Raw genomic sequence first — 21,949 nt, forward strand, 5'->3', positions numbered from 1 at the left:
TCTAGATAGCACTGCTCTAATTATCTTGCACTTACACACCTAATGCTTATTGATGATTTGATTGTGTGTTCTTCTATTTCCTAAGCCTTTATAGGCCTATATAAGCCTTTATAATCCTTCTATTGTGCTCCCCATTTGTCCTGTATGTCCATGTATATATGTAGTTGCTTGTATGAACAAAGAAAAGGAGAACAAAGAGAAAAACTATTTTATCTAATAACTTCCAGAATTCATTTTATTTCTGATTAATTATTTTTTCATCACAAAGTTCCATTTATACTGTACGCGAGTATATTAAAATAATCACTCCTATGTCACTATTTCCTATCTATTTTTGCAAAAGTTGCAGAGCTATTTTTTACACATCCTCTCACTTGTAACACCTAGTAAGAAAAAAATATCTTAATATAGCGGTGTCATATGCTTTTGTTTGTGTAAATATTGTTCCTCTATTTGAAGGCAAATACTTTAATAGGTGTTGCTCAATAACGCTCGAGTTATATTAACTCATATAATTATCATATATTTCTGTAGAAGAAAGTTTGTTTTGCTTCAAAAGATATTTTCCGATATCGTGTTAAACGCTTCCTTTACTAATGAAAAATAAACAATTGTAAAACAGTAGTGGAAGGTGTCCCTTTAATAATGTGTTCACGTTTAATACTTTGGTCCCATTGTATACAATGCGCAAACGAAGTGTATTGAGTTTTCTGAAATAGTTGGCACGATATATTGGTTTTTGAAAAAAGAAGGACGCTCTGGGTCCGGTTTAATGAAAAACTACAAAACCCGACTGTAGTCGGTTGACTGTGTGGTCGACCGACGCTCGTCGGCCGCAAACTGACCACTCGTCGCGTTCAAGGAGCAAGTTGCCGCGACTGTGGTCGCACGACGGTGTGGTCAGTCGACCCCGGTCGTGGTAGTCGCTATTTTTAGGAAAATTACCACTTCCGCCATAAACACCCGACGGCGAAACTACACGCGAAAAATGGAAGACGAAGACAGCAACGATTCGAGTCACTGCCATTCGTGGTCCAAAAAATAGATATCCTTTTAGAGCTTGTTATCGAAAACAAAAACTGCTGGAGGGAAAGCACGGGCCATTGGTGACCGAGGCAAACAAGCGGAAAAAGTGGCAGTAGATTGTGGCAGCCATAAACGCGTGTGGGGTGGCGTTGAGGACAGCAGACACATGTAAAAAAAAAGCTACGGAACATAAAGAGGAATGCACTAGACTGACCACTCGTCGCGTTCAATGTACCAACAGGAGACTCTCCAAGACAGTCTGAGACGGTGCCACGACCGCCTTGACATCTGCAGGAGACTCCCAGACAGTCTGCGTCGGTGCCAAGACCGTCTGGGCACCAGAAGGATACTCAAAGACGGTCTGCGACGGTGCCAATACCGTCTCGGCACCGGCAGGAGACTTTGAGACATTATGTGACGGTGCCATACAGTCTCTGAGACCGGCGGGGCACTTGCAGCAGACCCCCAGACAGTCTGCGACGTTATCAGACAGTCTCTCAGACCGGAGGTGCACCTGCAGGAGACTCTCAGACAGTCTATAACAGTGCCAGACAGTCTCTCACTCCGTCGGAGACTGTTTGGGAATCTCCTACAGGTGCCCAGACGGTCTTTGCACCGTCGCAGACTCTCTGGGAGTCTCGTGCCATGACGGTCTTGGAACCGTCGCAGACTGTCTGGGAGTCTGCTTGTGACCCGACGGTCTGGTATATTGTCTGGCAGCGTGTGTGAGTCTCTTGCCAGCGCCAAGACGGTCTTTCCACCCCTCAAAGACTGTCTGAGAGTCTCCTGCAGATACCAAGACGGTCTTGGCATCGTCGCCGACTGTCTGAGGGTCTCTTGCATGTGCCCCGAAGGTCTGGGAGACTGTCTGGCACAGTCTGGGATTCTCCTGCATGACATGTGCCCAGACGGTCTTGGCACCATCAATGACTGTCTGGGAGTGTCCTGCAGGTGCGTCACCTGTCTTGGAAACTGGCACCGTCGCACACTGTATTTGAGTCTCCTGCAGGTGCCTCGCCGGTCATTACGACTCTCTGGCACCGTCGCAGATTGTCTTGGAGTCTCCGGCAGGTGCCCAGCTTGTCTGGGAGACCTTATGAAGCCGTCGCAGACTGTCTGTGATTGTCCTACAGGTGCCAAGACAATCTTGTCACCGTCGAAGATTGTCTTGGAGTCTCCTGGCACGGATTTTGGGTGCCGACAAAGCGTCAAGCGACGAGCAGCCGTGCGGTAAGGGGTGGACTGCGGTCGCTCGATAGTATGTCGAACAACGCGCGGTCGACTGACGATCTTCGCTCCCTATTAAACCCGGTTATCGTCGCACGACGATTATTCGCTGGTACAACCATAGTCGCCCAACTGTGGTCGCTCTCATTAAACCGGGCCCTGATCACGCCACTGCGATATGTTCATTCTGCCGTAACACGTGTCATTGGTTACATTCGCTGGAATACAATGTGAGCGTAGCGTTATATATTGATATTAATTTATCTATAGGACCGGTGGGAAATGGTAGAATGCATATTTTTAATTTCATACATAAAATGCATGTGATACAAGTCGGGGAAGAGTATTGCATAAATCATCAAAATTACAAAAACCCGTCTAGGCTTAAAGCTAAATTAAAACCGCATTGTATACAAAAAAAAAACTGATCGTAAGGATAGAAACATTTATACACTTCCTACATCTAAGCGATACATATAATTATATTTCTTCTAACAAGGCATTTAATTAAATTTTGGACGTACGTTAGAAAAACATAATACGAAAAATTTCAATATACTTGTTCCAAGCATGTTAAAGATATTGCAATACATCTCATATCTAATTTTAGCGGTGCCATATGTTCCTGTTTGTATATACGGTGTTCCACTGTTAGAAAGCAACGTGTAGAGTTAATGCGCGGTAACGCACGTGTTAAATGTACGCATATATTTCAAATAAATTTATACAGCTACAAAATAAACAAATTTTAATTAATAGTTGCAATTGTCCCTTTTATAATTCATGGACCGTTAACACTTTGGTCCAATTTAATGCAATGCGACACCGCATTGAATAGATCTTTGAAACACATTGCTTGAGTGCAGTCGATGTGTTGAAATGCGAGGGAACGTTGCATGAAAGGTACTGTTTGTGTGCAGATGTGTTTAAATTGTTTAGATTAAATCCATGCGCATATTAAAATGTATGACGTAGTATTATATAAAGTATAACTGATATTGTTTTATTATGACTTAGAAACACATTATAACGAGTTTTTTATCGGGAAATGTAATGTTTGAGAAAAATTGACTTGTCTTCTGTCTTTATTTGATCTCGTTATTTATAGTTATACACGTGAACTCACTTTTATATCGTTCTGAAGAGTTTGTCATATTCACTCTTAGACTCGCTTGTAAACTTGCATATATTTTATTATGCAAATGCGGTAAATATGCATTTGTGGAATGCTGATATTAACGCGTACGATTGCAAAGTATGCTATGCGAACTGTACGTTTATGTTTGCGTTGCCCAGTGTATCTAGATAATCAACAAAATGCACAAAATGCAAATAAAATAAGACACAATTAATTGCCAACTTGATAGTTGTTCTTTTTTAAATACTGTTTTACATCATAACTAATCGATATGCATATTTGATTACCGGTCATGCACATACTTTAAAAGTTGTATAGAGTGTCATATGTCATTACGGCAGTTAACGCTTCTGCATACGGAAATTAATCTTCGGTACGAGGTAACCGCGTATGTACACACCAATTTTCTATTTTCTTAAAAGGGCATATTGGCGGCTTATACAGTTAGTATGTATAACATGTTCGTTTCTTTTTCTATAGCGTTTATTAAAATATGTGTTTTTCATAAACACTTTTATATGGCGGGAAATAATAAAAGTAGTTTAACCGTTATGAATGAAATGTTCAATAAGGACCGCCGTGATAATAAAATGCTTGCGCGCTATTAGGGTACTGAAGTGTTTAAAAGGGCGGTCAACCAGCTAACGAAAAAAAGAAAAATTCTAAAATACCGTTGTTTTTTGTAACAATTATTAGTTTATATTGATTGATCAACATAAATTGATGATCATGACTGCAATATTACATTACATGAACAATGTTGTTAAGTTTTCATATTTTCAGTATAATATTATTTTCGGTAATAAAATTTTAATGAGTATGTCTACCAGATAATTTGGAGAGTTCTATTGTTTTCGTTATATTTTGTGAAACTACGAGGATTGCTTATATAAATTATAAAATAAAACAGTAATTGTATATAAAGCATGGATGGCCGAGAGGTCTAAATGGGAGATTTTTTTTACTCTTTTTACTCCATGACTCCAGGGGTCAGTGGTTCGAGCCCTGTTCAGTGTTACTTTGTTATGTCCCCCACCACCATAGTTGGGGATATATTGTTTTTGCTCTGTCTTTTGCTTTGTTTGTTTATGTGTTTGTTTGTTTGTTTGCGTCAAACTTTAACATTTTGCCGTAACTTTTGCTACATTGAAGATAGCAACTTCATATTTGGCATACATGTGTATCTCATGGAGCTGCACATTTTGAGTGGTAATAGGTCAATGTCAAGGTCATCATTCAAGGTCAAAGGTCAAAAAAACAAATCCAAGGGAAGTAATAAGCTTTAAAGGGAGATAATTATCCGAACCTGCCAAATGATAAAAAATATATTATATCAAAGCGGCGCAGTAGGGGACATAGTGTTTCTGACAAACACATATCTTGTTTCATTTTATTCTTGATTTTTTACTGGAGATTTTTAGATCCAATGTTTAAATTTATCAATATAAAGCATTTTATGACGGTATTTTGGACCTTTTCTGTTTTCGTCAATCTGGTAGACCGCCCCTTTAACATATACCACGTTGGCTAGCGATCTTGAACAGTTCTTTATCAGAGACCAAAGACTCGCGCACGCACAATCCTGTATAAATCAATAATAAAATATTATTAAGATAAAGCATTTACATTTAACAACATAACAACTGTGATCGATAGTTTTTGAAAGGGAAATTATACGATTTTGTCAAATATTTATGAATTTATATAAAATGTGTAAACAATTATTTTACATATATTTCAATATAAATAAAAATAAAAGTTACAAAAAACATGTGTCGAAAAATGCGAAATAAGCCAGACATTTAATTCTGAAATCGAAAATGTCTGTACAGTCGAATTCGCCAGCATGTATAGCATGTAAGATGTGAATCTAAATTTAGTTTGACGGATCATTTGAATTACCTGCAACGATATATATTCATACGACACACGTACACTAACTCCGATCCTAATGAAAAGACGAATGCTTCGGTTATTGTAGGAAAATATGTACGAAATATCTTCGTCACAATTGGCGCGGGGCGCTAATTTGTCTTTGCTGCATTAAATGAAATTCGTCTTCAATGTATATTTTTTGCCTATTTTGTGCTATTGTAACATATTTTTATCAATATATTACAGTTTAACACACATACATATACAATCTCCCTTAGTTTAATAAGTTTATAAGTTTATCCTCAGTGGGTTCAATATAAAAATCAATACAAAGGGCGGTCGATAATAATTCTTCATTGATTGTCCGCTATCCTCATATCTAGGTTTTTATATGCATGTATTCCTGTCTTGTGTCATTTGATAATCTTGTATATAATTATTAAAGTGTTCGATTATGTCATGTAGTGATTCAAAGCGTTGAGGGTTTTCGAAGTTTTATCTGTTGAGAATAAAGGACATAGATAAAGCACCATGATCTCTGGTTGAACAAGCCTGATACTGAATTTGATTATTAGTTAGATCTGCTTTAATTTAATGGAGTAACCTTAATTGGTTCTTACATGACTACAGCCTATTGTTGTATACGAATGATTTAATGACATTTCGGACATTGGCAATGGTCACAAAACAAACATTGTTATTGCGTGTTTTGTATTAGAAGTGTACAAATACTTTAGTACCTTAGTAGTTATACACATATATAAAATAACGCTGTCATAGCAGTTTTCAGGCATAAGGTATTATTATACAAAAACGTGAGCATGTCTGTATATATCCCAAACATTTATTGATTATAATTTTCATTTCAGTCAAATGCGCACATACGCGAAATAACATGCCGAAACAAAACAAAAAACTTACATGGAGTAAGATACAATTGATTTGAAATTCTAACAACTGTCTATACACTGATACAAATTCATTATAAACCATAAGCAATCTGAGAACTTGTTCGCCGTTTTGCCTACATATAATTATCTTGTTTGAAGTATAACATTGCTAAGCACAAACAAGAATTGATTGTTTTCGTATTTGTCTAAACTAATCAACACAATATTACCAATAATCAACTGGATTATTGTCGTATTATGTGTCATGCTTACAGCAGCACTGTTGTTTTATTTTCCAGAATGAACTTCATGAGCGTATAACAATACCACACACACTAGACTCGTAAACATGGGTAGGTTTAATGCAGTATAGCTAGTGTATGTACATAAATGTGAAATGAACATCTGCAATGTGCACTAAAAACATGGTACTTTATTTAATGAGTGAATATACTACACATCATGAAGTGTCTTTCGCAATTGTATATCTTGACTTACCAGCTTTTGAGTTATATTACAACTTATTCAAAATGGAACATTGTGTTTAAAACGTGTAAAAGGTGGTTGATTCAACGTTCTAATTCTAAAATATGCATTTACATTGAAATAACTAAATAGATGTGAACAATCCATTGTAAATTATTGTCTCGTCTTTATATTTCCCCTTTGTATTAAAGCATCTTCGAGCGGAGGGCCAAGGAAAAGAAGGCCGGACTTCTCCTGTATGGAGCAGCCGCCCCTTATTAAACAGCTCAGAGGCATTCTCTCAGAGTATCCAGACGGCGGACAGATTCTTAAAGTAGGGACCTACACTGGCATTATGTCTATATTTTTGTTGAGAAAAACACTATATTAACTAGAAGTGGTGCAGCAGAGGCCGACGCGTATCCCCACGCCGCATTGATGTAATATAAAAATGCAATTTTGGGTGGGCAAGGCCTATGTTGGTGGGGCCCCAGGCTTGGTAATGTGGACATGGATGGTTGAGACAGACCGTGTTGTCATAAGAGATGTTCAGTATTAATTTGAAGTAGATTGGTGAATAAACGGCGAAGTTATGTTAAAACAAAATTTTGTGTACGAAAAAAAATTAGGGTTGGAACAAATTATGCAAAAAAATGTGGGTACGAAAAAAGTTTGGTTAAGAAAAAACAATTTGGTACGAACAAATATTTGGGCACAAAAATTAATTTGGGAACGAAAAAACTATTGGGTAGAAACAAAAATGTGGGTACGAAAATTTTTAATTACGAATAAAAATTTGGGTACGAAACAAATTTGGGTACGGCATAAAATGTGGGTTGGAAAAAAAATATGGTAACGACAAAAATTTGGATACGAAAAAATATAGGTGCCAAAAAAATAGGGGTACGACAAAAAAATTCGATAGGAAAAATAAATTGGGGTATGAAGAAATATGTGTACCAAAAAAATTTGGGTACGAAATAAATTGGGTACGAAAAAATAAATTGGGCACCAACAAAATTACGGTACTAAAAATATGGGTACAAAAAAATGGGTACACACAAATTTGGGTACGAAAAAAAATGTGGGTACGAAAAAACATGTGGGTACGAAAAAAATTTTGGGTACGAACAAAATTAAGGTACTTAAAAAATGTGGGTAGGAAAAAAAATTGGGTACGAAAAAAAATTGGGTACGAAAAATTATGGGTACGAAAAAAATTGTGGGTATAGGGAAGGTGTACCCATGGACCTCTCGATACTTTGAAAGAGGACGGGAACCAAGATGCCTTTACCTTTATCAATGGCCCTAGGGTGGGTAATGTGGACATGAATGGTCGAGATAGACCGTGTTGTCGTAAGAGATGCTCAGTATTAATTTGAAGTCAATTGGTGAATAAATGAAGAAGTTATGTTAAAACAAAATTGTGGGTGGACGTGTTCGGCCACTATCTCCTCCGACACTATTAGCACTATAACGTTGAAACTAACACACTTGGTAGTTATGAGCATATGTGCGACGGTGCACTATTGGGAATTTTGATCTGACGCCTGGGTCAAAAGTTATTATCATGTGTGTGCATGTTGTTAGTAAAATTAGTTTTTTTTACCCATTTTACCCATTTATTTACCCATAACATTTGACCCAGGGGTCAGATCAAAATTCCGTCGTCGTCGCTGTCGCACATATGCTCATAACAACCGTGTGTAAGTTTCAAGGTTCTAGTGCTAATAGTGTACGAGGAGATAGTGGCTGATCGGACAGACAGAAAGATGGAAACCAATACAATATCCCCACGCTTTTTAAAATAATACAATTAATTTTTCAAACTTTACTTCTTTTTACATTTACTCGAAAGTCGAATAATTATATTGAAATGTTTTTCGTTCAATACCCAATGAATAAAAACAATCCTGGTTTGAGACATAAAGCGGATAACTAAAATATGTGGTTGTAATTATTAATTATTAATACTTTTACATTTGTTAAATGTCGTCTTAAAGCTCGTAACTACTTGCAAAGTGAATATTGTTTAATTTTAAGGAATTTATTCAAAATGTTACTTGTGTGAATGAAAGGTATTGTTTCAAGTTGCAACATTTAAATAATGACTTGATGTTTTTTGTTTTTTTTAGTTTTGTATTAGAGCTCCACTGGCCAGAGGCCAGCGGGGCTTATGTCATGGTCCTGTGTCCGTCGTGCATGCGTGCGTCCGTCCGTGCATTAACTTTTTCTTTAAACATCTCTTCTCCTAAACTACTGGTCCAATTCTGATGAAATTTCTCAGGAATGTTCCTGGGGCGAAAGTCTTCCAAATTTGTTCAAATTATGCTGGGGTCAAATTTGACCGTGCCCCAGGGGGTCAAAAAATTGAAAATTTGCTTATATAAGGCCTATTTTGTGAAAACTTTAAAAATCTTCTTGTCCATAACCATTGGGCCTAACTCTACCAAATTTAGTATGTAGTGATATCTTATAGTCCTCTACCAAGTTTCTTCAAATTATGCCCCTGGGGTCAAATTTGACCCTGCCCCAGGGGGTAAAAAAAATTGAAAATTTCCTTAAATAAGGCCTATTTTGTGAAAACTTTAGAAATCTTCTTGTCCATAACCATAGGGCCTAGGGCTACCAAATTTGGTATGTAGTGACATCTTATAGTCCTCTACCAAGTTTCTTCAAATTATGCCCCTGGGGTCAAATTTGACCCTGTCCTGGGGGTCAAAATGTTGAAAATTTGCTTATAGAAGGCCTATTTTGTGAAAACTTTAAAAAATCTTCTCCTCCATAACTATTGGGCTTAAGGCTACCAAATTTAGTATAAAGTGACATCTTATAGTCCTCTACCAAGTTTCTTCAAATTATGCCCCTGGGGTGAAATTTGACCCTGCTCCAGGGGGTCAAAAAATTAAAAATTTCCTTATATAAGGCCTATTTTGTGAACACTTAAGAAATCTTGTGTCCTTAACCATAGGGCCTAGGGCTACCAAATTTAGTATGTAGTGACATCTTATAGTCCTCTATCAAATTTCTTCAAATAATGCCCCTGGGGTCAAATTTGACCCTGCCCCGGGGGGTCAAAATATTGAAAATTTGCTTATAAAAGGCCTGTTTTGTGCAAATTTTAAAAATCTTCTTGTCCATAACCGTATGGCATAGGGCTACTAAATTTGGTATGTAATGACATATAATAGTCCTCTACCAAGTTTGTTCAAATTAAGCCCCTGGGATCAAATTTGACCGTTCCCCAGGGGTCACAAAATTGAACATATGCTTATATTGGGCCCATTTTGTGCAAACTTAAAAAATCTTCTTGTCCATAACTATTGGGCCTATTTCTACCAAATTCGGTATGTAGTGACATCTAATAGGTCTCTGCTTAGTTTGTTCAAATTATGCCCCTGGGGACAAATTTGACCCTGCCCCGGGGGTCACAAAAATTAACATATGCTTAAATAAGGCCTATTTTTTGCAAACTTTAAAAATCTTCTTTTTCATAATTATAGAGCCTAGGGCTACTAAATTTGGTATGTAGTGATATCTAATAGTCCTCTACCAAATTTGTTCATGACTCGCAGATGACCTCCTTTTGATTTTCAGGTCACTAGGTCAAAGGTCAAGGTCACGGTGACCCGAAATAGTAAAATGGTTTCCGGATGATAACTCAAGAACGATGGATCATGAAACTTCATAGGTACATTGATCATGACTCGCAGATGACCCCTATTGATTTTCAGGTCACTAGGTCAAAGGTCAAGTTCACGGTGACCCATATTGTAAAATGGTTTCCGGATGTTTACTAAAAAATGCTTATGCCTAGGATCATGAAACTTTATAAGTACATTGATCATGACTCGCAGATGATCCCTATTGATTTTAAGGTCACTAGGTCAAAGATCAAGGTCACGGTGACCCGAAATAGTAAAATGGTTTCTGGATGATAACTCAGGAATGCTTATGCCTAAGATCATGAAACTTCATAGGTACATTGATCATGACTCGCAGATGACCCTTATTGATTTTCAGGTCACTAAGTCAAAGGTCAAGGTCACGGTGACTCAACTTAGAAAAATGGTTTCCGGATGATAACTCAAGAAAGCTAATACGCCTAGGATCATGAAATTTCATAGGTACATTGATCATGACTCGCAGATGACCCCTATTGATTTTTAGGTCACTTGGTCAAAGGTCAAGGTCACAGTGCCAAATAACGTATTCACACAATGGCTGCCACTATAACTGACAGCCCATATGGGGGGCATGCATGTTTTACAAACAGCCCTTGTTATATTTTGAGATGATTCTTTACAAAGAAAGATGCTACTATTGTATTTGTTATAAATGTGTGAAAGGCTCTTAAGAAGGAACCAGAGATTATTAACCCTTTACCAAACACTATCAGGATTTTACAGGTTTGTAGCTGACGACTTTATAAATAATTGTGATAAAAGGAGAAATAGCTCAAGATGAGCAATTTCTCCTTTTATCACAATTATTTCTTCCCTACCTGATCATTTCCTTCATATTCCATTACAATTTTATTGTCGTCTGCAACCTCTTTCAAATTGGGAATGTCCAAAATGTGTCGTTTGGTAAAGGGTTAAGGCATTTTGATTCATATGGGTCTTGTGAATCTGTTTCAAATCAAATGCGTAGATTTGATCTTCAGCATCTAAAAATATGTGAAATAGAAAGAACGACAATATCTTTTGGAGAGATAAATGTACCTACGTTATAAGCAAAGGATCTGTGCAACAATTCCTAGGCTTTTTAGTCTGTTTAGTTAACACGGTAGTAACTTTTTCCATATATAAAAATGCTCACCCTTCCAGCTTTAAGCGCACATTGGGACGATGGATAGAAAGAGAAAGTCACATGCTTGAGTACATTTCAACCCATGCGCATTGCACGTTTTTGTCGCATAAAAAAACAGTGGAGCGATACGGGGCCATCATGGCCCTCTTGTTATTCAAACTTTATTCAATATTTTGCATATCATATTTAAAGATATTTATTGATTGTTAATTATTTTAAGAATTTTTTTTCGAAAAGTTGGTTTCTAATTTTTACATATTTATTTAACATGCGGCTTTTATGATTTAAAGAATTAATGTAAAATGTTGCTTTTCTGATGTAAAGGAATTGATTCAAAGCGTATTTGATTCAAACTTGTCTCGTTTATTGGCTCGACTTTTCAAAGAAAAATGAGAGCTATAATACTCGCCCAGGCGTCGCCGTCGGTGAAAGTTTTTTATAAAGTCAAATAACTTTAATACTATCAAAGATAATTTACTCAAACTTGGAATACTTTTTTATGGCAACAAGACAATTATGTCAAGTTGCATAACTCTGTCAGCATTATTTTTAGAGTTATGCCCCTTTTTATACTAAGAAAATTGAACATTTGGTTAAGTTTTGTGTTAAGGTACACTTTATTCCAAAAGTGTCAAAGCTATTGCTTTCCTACTTGCAACAATTACTAGCTATCATAAGGGGACTATTCAGGCAAAGTTATGTAACACTGACTGGCATTTTGACAGAATTATGGCCCCTTTTAAACTTAGAAAATTGAAAATTAGGTTTAGTTTTGTGTTTTGGTCAATTTTACTCCTAAAGTATCATAGCTATTGATTTCAGACTTGGAACTATCGCTAACACTAACTATTATAAGGGAACTGTACAAGACAAGCTGCATAACTCTGGTTGGCATTTTGACGAAATTATGGCCCTTGTTAGACTAAGTAACTTTGCATATTTTGTTAAATTTTGTGTTTAGATCCACTTTACTACTAAAGTATCAAGGCTATTGCTTTCAAACTTTAAATACTTTCTTACTATCATGAGGGTACTGTACCTGGCAAGTAGAATTTGACTTTGACCTTTGAATGACCTTGAATCTCAAGGTCAAATGAATAAATTGTGCTTATATTGCCATAACTTCTTTATTTAGGATCAGATTTGATTTATACTTAAACAAAACAACACTTACCGGACAAACCACTATGGACATCACTCAAACCATCCCCCACGCCCCACCCCAGAATCCCCCCCCCAATTATTTTTTTTCCCCTTTTTATGCCCACAGTAGGGTGGCATATAGCAGTTTAACTGTCCGTCAGTCTGTGCGTCCGTCCGAAAACTTTAACATTGGTCATAACTTTTGCAATATTGAAGATATCAACTTGATATTTGGCATGCATGTGTATCTCATGGAGCTGCACATTTTGAGCGGTGAAAGGTCAAGGTCGTCCTTCAAAATCAAATGTCAAATATATGGCGTCTGTCGGACAGTCCCAAACTTTAACATTGGTCATAACTTTTGCAATATTAAAGATAGAAACTTGATTTTTGGCATCTATATGTATCTCATTGAGCTGCACATTTTGAGTAGTGAAAAGTCAAGGTCATCCTTCAAGGTCAAGGTCAAAGGTCAAATTTTGCAATATTGGAGATAGCAACTCGATATTTGGCATGCATGCGTATCTCATGGTGCTGCACATTTTGAGTTGTGAAAGGTCATGGTCATGATCATACTTCAAAGTCAAAGTTGAAGGTCAGAGGTCAAATGTTGCAATATTGAAGATAGCAACTCGATATTTGGCATGCATGCGTATCTTATGGAGCTGCACATTTTGAGTGGTGAAAGGTCAAGGTCATCCTTCAAGGTCAAAGGTCAAATTTTGCAATATTAAAGATAGCAACTTCATATTTGGCATGCATGCGTATCTCATGCAGGAGCACATTTGAGTGGTGAAAGGTCATGGTCATCTTTGAATGTCAATGGTCAAATATATGTCTTCAAAGCGGCGCAGTAGAGGGCATTGTGTTTTCCGAACATAGCTCTTGTTTTTTCTTATTTTTGAAATATCATCTAATAAATGACCACACTCCCACATTATTCCCCCTCTCCATCCCCCCCCCACACACAAAATAATTTTTTATTTTTTTAAACATAGTAAAAAAACAAATATTTATTTTTATTATTTTATTTTAGAAAGACCGTCCAACCATCCCACCCAAACTATTGCTATCAAACTTGAAATATAATCTCGATAGATTGTTTTATGTCTGTACAAATGTTCTATAGATTGTGGAAAATAAACCGGAACTCAGAATCGTCTATAATGTCCCACTTCTTTAAAACATTAGCGATCATTATGTTTCAATTATGGTCCTCTTCCAGTTAGAATATGACTATCTTACCTTGACCTTATTGAATATGAAAATTTCCCCCATGATAGCTTACGTTATACTGTCAAGCACTCGACAAGTCGAGCACGCTGTCTTCTGACAGCTCTTGTGATTTTAAGGAATTGATTTAAATGTCGCCTTTTCTTATTTTAAGGGATGTTATTGAATAAAAAATGTCACTTTTCTAATTTAAAGGAAATTGATTCAAAATGTTGCTTTTCTGATTTTAAAAAATTGATTCAAAATGTTGTTTTTCTTATTTTAAGGAATTGATTCAAAATGCCGACGATGCAGGTGCGTCGGAGTTGAAGATTATGGTGGAAAGCAGGAGGATTAACAGAAATTTGACGGACAAATCTCCAGAGTTTACGAAATTCTTTCAGGTTTGTAACAGTTTGACATTTACTGTTTCTTGTGTTTTATTGGGAATACTTCACCAGCTGATATAAGAAAATATATGTAAATACATAAAAAAATGTATTTGCATTATCTATACCATTTATAAGTTACACCATTTCTTTTCCCGCACAGCAGATTTGTAGAGGGTACAGAGTACTTGAATATGTTTGTATAGCCTATTAAGATAGTCTGTCTGACCGATCGGCCGTCAGATTTCTTCCGGGAGCATAAATCGGAAACTAGAACATTTAACTTGCACAATATTTGGCACATTCGCTTCTTACCTAGGCGACCCGTGTTCAATCCCTGTGCCGGGCCGTGTTGGTGGTGGTCGACACAGGGACAGGTTAGGTATCCTCTTGTTAGCCCGGAAAGCTGCAAAGTTTAGCTTTAATTCAAAATTCGTCCCAACTTTCGTGTGCTGAGTACATGTATTTGAAACGTCATTGGTGCTGGGTCACACGCCAGGCCCTTTTATAATGCAGGTGCGGAAGGGCCTTAGAAACTTAGAAATACACACTCTTCACGGGTAGATAGAAATCATAAAGGGAAACTGAATTGAACTAGTCATATTTTCTCGCTTATACATGTTTATATATAAAGAACATATACAAACATGTGTTTATTTAAAATGTCCTAGATTAATCTGAAACAGGGATAGTGTAGAGCACAAGAGCCATTATTTTTAAATATCTACTTTCAAAATCAGTGCCGTTTTGTTTATTATGGTGCTTCATGTCGAACGAGAAATGCCCCTGATCGTCGTGTGGGGAATATTCTCCCACGGCAGTTATACTTATTGTTTGTTCAGTTTCTTTCATTGGATGGCTGAACTAAAACATGACGCATATGTTTTTTCAACAATTGCCCAAGCATGTTTATCTTAGTAAAATCAATCAATCGTTATTTCACTGCACATGACCTTTTCATTAAACAATATTAAGACAATAACAAACAAAAGAGTCAAAAGTCCTCGGGCCGTTATGTCGTTAGCGGGCCGATTATGTTAATTCGGCCAAGCTCTTCATTGTGTTATCGTTTACGTTAGATATCATCATAAGTTATTCATTCACTAAAATTCAGAACCCAACCAGCTTTCCTTACTTTTTAATTGTTATCCAATTGATATCGCATATTTCACATATCTAAAGATAAAGATAAAGATAAAGAAGCTTTATTTAACGTCGCATATAATCAACAAGTAACATTAGCTATACAGCTATTGTGCGACAAACAAGGTATCCACTAACGAATACTTACCTGGCTGCTTCAATTTATCTTCCTAGTGCTACCCATTTAATGCTGAGCGTCAAGCATGGGAGCCACTAGTACCATTTTTCACGACTTTGGTATGTCGTGATCGGGGATCGAACCCACGACCTCCCGCACTCGAAGCGGACGCTCTACCTCTAGGCTATCGTTATCATATCTAGTGTGACTCAATTTCTATGACCCACAAGTTGAAGCTTGACTCTCTGGAGTGTAGGGACAACAACTCGAATGTGGCGGTTCGTATCAGAGTAAAATATTTTTTAATCGGTCCTACAAGGAGGGCCGATATGATAATATGTTCCCGATAGATACGAATAAGGACCTGTTCGCGACGTCATTTTGCTTCTATTTATAGTCACGATGTGTTGTATAGGTTAACAAATATATTATTATGGCTTTATTCATGTGAAATGATTGGTGCCACTCAACGTTACATTCATTTAACTTAACCTATCCGCTATACAATCGTTTTTTTTTAAATAACAGTTGTATCACCTTGTTCGCCTAAACCTTAAGTTTGTAAAAAAATCCTAATACATGTTTCTAAGCCAACACTATTCAGTAAAACTCATCCCGGAAGTATTTTTGTATCGCTGGACTAAGCTTGTTCATTTGGTAGCGCTATAGCACTTGTATGACTATTCATGTTCATCTAACTCAGTTTCTAGAGTGCTAATAGGAAAATCATGATCAGCTAGCTCAGTTGTTACAGTGCTTGCATGACAATCATGTTTATCTAGCTCAGTTTGTAAATTTTTTTGTATGCAAATCATGTTCAGCTAGCTCAGTCAGTAGAGCAATTGAATTACGATCATGTTCAGCTTGCTCATTCAGCAGAGTATTTGAATTACAATCATGCTCAGCTAGCTGAGTCAGTAGAGCAATTGAATCACAATCAGATAAAGCCAGCTCTTTCGATAGAGCAATTGAATTACACTCATGATCAGCCAGCTCAGTTGATAGAGCAATTGAAACACACTTATGTTCGGCAAGCATAGTCAGTAGAGCCATTAAATCACACTCATTTCCAGCCAGCTAATTCGGTAGAGCAATTGAATCACAATCATGTTCAGCCAGCTGAGTCGATAGAGCAATTGAATCACAATAAAGTTCTTCTAGCTCAGTTTGTAGAGTGCGTGTAGGAAAATCATTTTCAGGTAGCTCAGTTGAGAGCGCTTGTATTACAATCATGTTTGGATCGCTCAGTCGATAGACTCGTGTTTACTCGGACTTTGCTAGCTGAGTTGGAAGATCGCTTGAATTAATTCTCACGTTCAGTTTGTTAAGTTGATATAGTGATTGTATCGCTTGACTCAAATTAAACAGCGAGTAGACCGCTTGATTTACGCTCATATTTGCTAAATTGAATCACATTATTTAACTTGCTCAGTTGGTAAAGCTTATATCGCCAGACTAAGCCAGCTCAGTGTGTAGAGCGCTTGTATAGCTAAGCCTTTTCAGTCGTTGGAGCGCCTGTTTCGCTAAGCCTCTCAGTTGGTTGAGTCCTTGTATCGCTTAGCCTGCTCAGTCAGTAGAGCACTTCTATTGGTAAGCCTGCTCAGTAGTTAGAGCACTTGTATCGCTAAGCCTGCTTAGTCGGTTGAGGGCTTGTATCGCTAAGCCAGCTCAGTCAATAGTGGTTTTTGTTTTTCTAAGCCTGCTCAGTCTGATTCATGCTTGTATCGCTAAGCCTGCTGTATCGGTAGAGCGCTTGTTTCGCTAAGCCAGCTCAGTCGGTAGAGCGCCTGTTTCGCTAAGCCAGCTCAGGCGGTTGAACGCTTGTATCGCTAAGCCAGCAAAGTCGGAAGAGCGCTTGTTTCACTAAGCCAGCACAGTCTGTAGAGTACTTGTATCGCTAAGCCAGCTCAGTCGGAAGAGCGCTTGTTTCGCTTAGCATGCACAATCGGTTAAGCGCTTGTGTCGCTAAGCCTGCTAAGTCGGTTGAGCGCTTGTATCGCTTACCATGCTTAGTTGGTAGAGCGCTTGTATCGCTAAGCCAGCTCAGTCGGTAGAGCGCTTGTTTCACTAAGCCTGCTCAGTCAGTTGAGTGCTTGTATCGCTAAGCCTTCTCATTCGGTTGAGCGCTTGTATCGCTGACCATGCTTAGTCGGTAGAGCGTTTGCCTGCTCTGTCGGTGGAGCGCTTGTTCGCTAAACCTGCTCAGTCGGTAGGGCGTTTGCATTGCTAAGCCTGCTCAGTCGGTAGAGCGCTTGTATCTCTACAACAGCTCAGATGGTAGAGCACTTGTTTCGCTTAGCCTACTTAGCGTGTAGAGCGCTTGTTTTGCTTAGCCTGCTTAGCAGGTAGATCGCTTATATTGCTAAGCCTGCTGTGTCAGTAGAGCGCTTGTTTCGCATAGCCTGTTCAGTCATTAGAGCACTTGTTTCACTAAGCTTGCTAAGCCTGTAGAGCGCTTGTGTCATTAAGCCTGTTCACCCGTAGAGCGCTTGAATTGCTAAGCCTGCTCAGTCAGTAGAGCGCTTCTATCGGTAAGCCTGCTCAGTCAGTATAGTGCTTCTATCGCTAAGCCAGCTCAGTCGGTAAAGCGCTGGTATCGCTCATTCTGCTAAGTTGCTGAGCGCTTGTATTGCTAAGCCTTCTCTGTCGGTAGAGCGCTTGTTTTGCTAAGCCATCTTAGTCGGTTGAGCGCATGTATCGCTAAGCCAGCTCAGTCGGAAGAGCGCTTCTATGGCTAAGCCTGCTCAGTCGGTTGAACACTGCTTTAGCTAAGACTGCTCGGTCGGTTGAGCGCTTGTATCGCTAAACCAGCTCAGTTGGTAGAGCGTTTATATCGCTAAGCCAGCCCAGTCGGTAGAGCGTTTGTATCGCTAAGCCTGCAAATTCGATAGAGCGCTTTTTTTGCTTAGCTTGCTTAGTCGGTAGAGACCTGGTTTCGCTAAACCTGCTTAGTCGGTAGAGCGCTTGAAGTGCAAGAATCAGCATTCTCATCGCTAAGCCAGCTCAGTTGGTAGAGCGCTTGTATTGCTAAGCCAGCTCAGTCGGTAGAGCGCTTGTGTTGCTAAGCCTGCTCAGTCAGTAGAGCGCATCTTTGGCTATATCTGCTCGGTCGGTAGAGCGATTGTATCGCCAGACTTCTTAGTCGTAAGAACGCTTATATTGCTTGCTTAAGCATGTCCAGTCGGTAGAGCGCGTGTACGAAAATACTGCTGCGCTTGCTCAGTTGGTAGTGGGCTCTAATTTAGAAAATAACACACAACAGAGCTGGGTCGGGCGTCTGTAATCGGCCCCCTTCCGGCTAGAGACCATTTCAGACTTCAGGCTCAGCTGTAAATAATCGTTTATATTTGAAATCGTTGTTTTTTTGTTTTTCCTTCTCTTAAATTGATTTCCAAACCAACTTTTCGTATCTTTATTTTCATTCAATTGACGTATATCGTGGGACATAATTTCTGTGACCAACACTACAGCTTAAGCTAGACTCTCTTAATTGTAAGGACGACAATTCATAAGTGTTGGTTTATTTAACTCTATTTTTTTGTTTTTTAATAATCGAACGAATCCAAAACGTTTTTCGGAATTTGTGTTTGTCATAATTGGAAACTTTGATAGGAATACAATTAGTCGCTCCGACCGGTCAGTCTATTTTGTTAATCGTTGGTCAGAACGGTTAGCATTCGATATAAACGTTTCGTATTGTCCACCGTCTATACACATTTGACTTTATATGTACGTCGGGGATGGATGTTAAATTCTTTTATTGTAATGTTTTTCTTCTTCAAGTAGGCTATATTGTGTATCTCGTAGAACGCGTTTAACAAGGAAACATAACATATGTTAATTCATATATTTTTCAATGAAGGCACCAGCCCTGTGTATTTTCAACGACGCCGAGTTCACAGAGGAAGACTGGAGAGGAATTCGTATGATTTACAGCAGCGTCAAGGAAGAAGACAGTCTCAAAGTTGGACGATTTGGATTAGGATTCAAATCTGTTTTCCATATGACAGGTACACTGAATACTTGTAGCTGAACCTATTGTACAAAATAGTTATATTTTGCTTATATACAGCCTTCTTTAGATGATCTAGATCGACGTATTTCAAAACAAGTCAATAATTTAAAATTCTATTTTAAATTTATTTAACACGACTGTCTTAAAAAAATAGTATTAGTATTTCTTATCGAATAATCTGAATATATAACATTAATCATGCGACAAGACTGATGTGACTAATAATATACATGTAAACATTAATTGTACATATAAAATAATAACATTTAGTATCAATGGTAGTAAACTGACTAAGTCAAGAATACCACAATCACTGCATGAGAAACTATGTTTCTTGACACTATGTACATTCTTTAATTACACAAATTGGGAACCGTTAACTTTATGTGGATACGTCTTTTTAACAACAGGTAGTGTTATACTTCATTTGCTTTGCAGACTACCCGTGTGTTATAAGTGGCGACACCATGCTTCTTATCGATCCTCAAAGACCTGCCCATGAGGTAAATGCAAAATTGAAGATAAATGAAATTCATGAAATTGAAGGCATGGACACGAGCGACGTTTTGCGTGCCATTGGAGGAAAATACGGATTCAATAAATCCGTCGTAGAAAAGGGATACTTTCGAGGAACTATGTTCTGGTTTCCTCTGAGGGAAAAGGCTTCGCCCATTTCAGAGGATGTTTATGGTGTCGGTAAAGTCGAAAAGTTGTTTGGTAGTCTTAGTTTGGAATCTTCAAGCATTCTTATCTTCCTCAAATCACTCGTGCGTTTACACCTGTTAAAAATGTCACAGTCAGGAAAGGAAGAACACGTTTTACGAGTACAAATTCAAGATGAGAAAGAAATACAGACACGAAGACAGTCTTTTTTTTCTTGTATAAAGAGTGCATCGTCTAAGCAAGATTTGTCATGTGTTTTAAAAATGACGATAAAAGAAGAAACCGCTTCTGAAACATTGAAATTGACAAAGTGGCTGGTTGTCAACTATTACATAGTGCATTCTGCGACAAATGATTTTAAAAGGCTAATTCAGAGCCCGAAGTTAGGTTTAAGTCCATGTGTAGGTGTCGCCGCTAAGATAGAGCCATTGTCTGCGGTTGAAGGACACATATTTTGCTTTTTACCTCTTCCGAAAGAAGGAACAAAACTTACAGGCTTACCCTTTCATGTTAATGGTTTCTTTGCACTCAGCCAGAACAGACACCATTTGAAGTGGGCAACTGACGATCAGGATCACCAATACGTGAATGATGAGATTCTTTGGAATGGGAAACTATTGACTGAGGCCCTGCCTTTAGCATTCCAGAAGGCCCTCGATACATCAATAAGCAATGCGGAGACGTATGGAAACAAGGCGTCATTGGTCGATGAAGTTTATTTATGGATTCCCAATTTGGAAACAGTTCATTGATAAATGGAAACTTTTTTATGTCGACCGCATTACAGTTGTTTGAAGACAAAAACATTGTGTTTTGTGAACATTTTCATTCTTGGAAAAGTGTTTCGGATGCGGTTTTTACCACGTTTTCAAACCTTCCTCACAAATTTGAGTTTGTCAAGGCAACGGTGCGAAAGGCAATCGGTTCTTGCGGGCAGTGCCCAGTTGTGGTACCAGAACACGTTTTTCTTACATTGAATTTGTTGTTTGGGCACGCAATCAACGATATATCGCCAGTCATGCTGTCAAGTATTTTAAAACTCAACCCAAAGTACAAATGTATGACAGATCAAGAGAAAAGAAAACTAATTACATATCTTACAAGTGATGGAACCATTGAAACATTGGAAGGTCTTGATCTTCTATTGTTGGCCTCGGGAGAATGGGACACCTTTAATCATAATGGAAGTTCAAAATACATTTGTTCTGAGACTGAAATTAGCATGTTTCCTGGCAGTGAAAGGAAATTCATCGCCCCATATGAAAGACTGGATAAATTTACTAAGGAAGTTATGCGCTTCATATGTGAAAATAGTAAGTACTTTACTTAATCTTTACATGTCGTAAATACGTTTATTATACAATGACAACAGTGCTAGGTTGACAAGGTTATTATCAGCGTTCCCCGTATAATGCGATCCAGGTCGCTTTAAATGCAGGTACTATAGATAATTGGCGAGAATAGCCTTATCATGTCATAATCTACTAGAGTCATTATTATGAAGATATTTTTTTTCAATATATAGATGATCGTAAATCAATGCGACGAGTTCTGTCGAAATTATAGCCCTTTATCATTGTTTACGGAGCTTGTGTTTTCAACTCCTCTGTATTAAGTGTGTGGATCTCGATCAAACTTACATGGCCTTAATGATTAAATGATTGTGAAGAAAGGAATTTGCGCTGTGACGTGTTTTAGCTTGACTATGAACCTGGGTCTGTGTTCCACTATAGATTTTGCAGTCCCACCATTTGGTGTTTTCTTTGATAAGTTTGCGAATCTGATACGCACTTATACAATTGAATGAGATTTATTTATTAATGATCTTGAAAA

General features: G+C 37.9%; 2 protein-coding genes across 8 annotated transcripts in view; one reads left to right on the forward strand and one right to left on the reverse strand.

The window, feature by feature from the left end:
* The window catches only part of LOC127838612 (sacsin-like), a 162,591-nt gene that overhangs the window by 120,424 nt on the left and 20,218 nt on the right, over positions 1-21,949 (forward strand). For 3 of the 7 annotated variants that reach the window (XM_052366443.1, XM_052366447.1, XM_052366446.1), the window contains exons 1-6: positions 2,416-3,156; positions 6,456-6,509; positions 6,834-6,955; positions 14,076-14,192; positions 19,301-19,448; positions 19,892-21,429. The exons of 1 other annotated variant lie outside the window; for it this stretch is intronic. Coding sequence is in view for 3 of the 6 variants with exons in the window: in XM_052366447.1 (XP_052222407.1) it covers positions 6,506-6,509; positions 6,834-6,955; positions 14,076-14,192; positions 19,301-19,448; positions 19,892-20,868 (1,368 nt within the window). In the remaining 3 variants the exon portion in view is untranslated. Of the gene's footprint in view, positions 1-2,415; positions 3,157-6,455; positions 6,510-6,833; positions 6,956-14,075; positions 14,193-19,300; positions 19,449-19,891; positions 21,430-21,949 lie in introns of those variants that run through there. 3 more of the 7 variants (XM_052366448.1, XM_052366445.1, XM_052366444.1) reach the window with 1 other exon arrangement.
* The window catches only part of LOC127838617 (uncharacterized), a 414,202-nt gene that overhangs the window by 30,922 nt on the left and 361,331 nt on the right, over positions 1-21,949 (reverse strand). The window lies entirely within an intron of this gene.

The sequence above is a fragment of the Dreissena polymorpha genome, chromosome 7, assembly GCF_020536995.1.
Source record: "Dreissena polymorpha isolate Duluth1 chromosome 7, UMN_Dpol_1.0, whole genome shotgun sequence".
NCBI lineage: Eukaryota > Metazoa > Mollusca > Bivalvia > Myida > Dreissenidae > Dreissena > Dreissena polymorpha.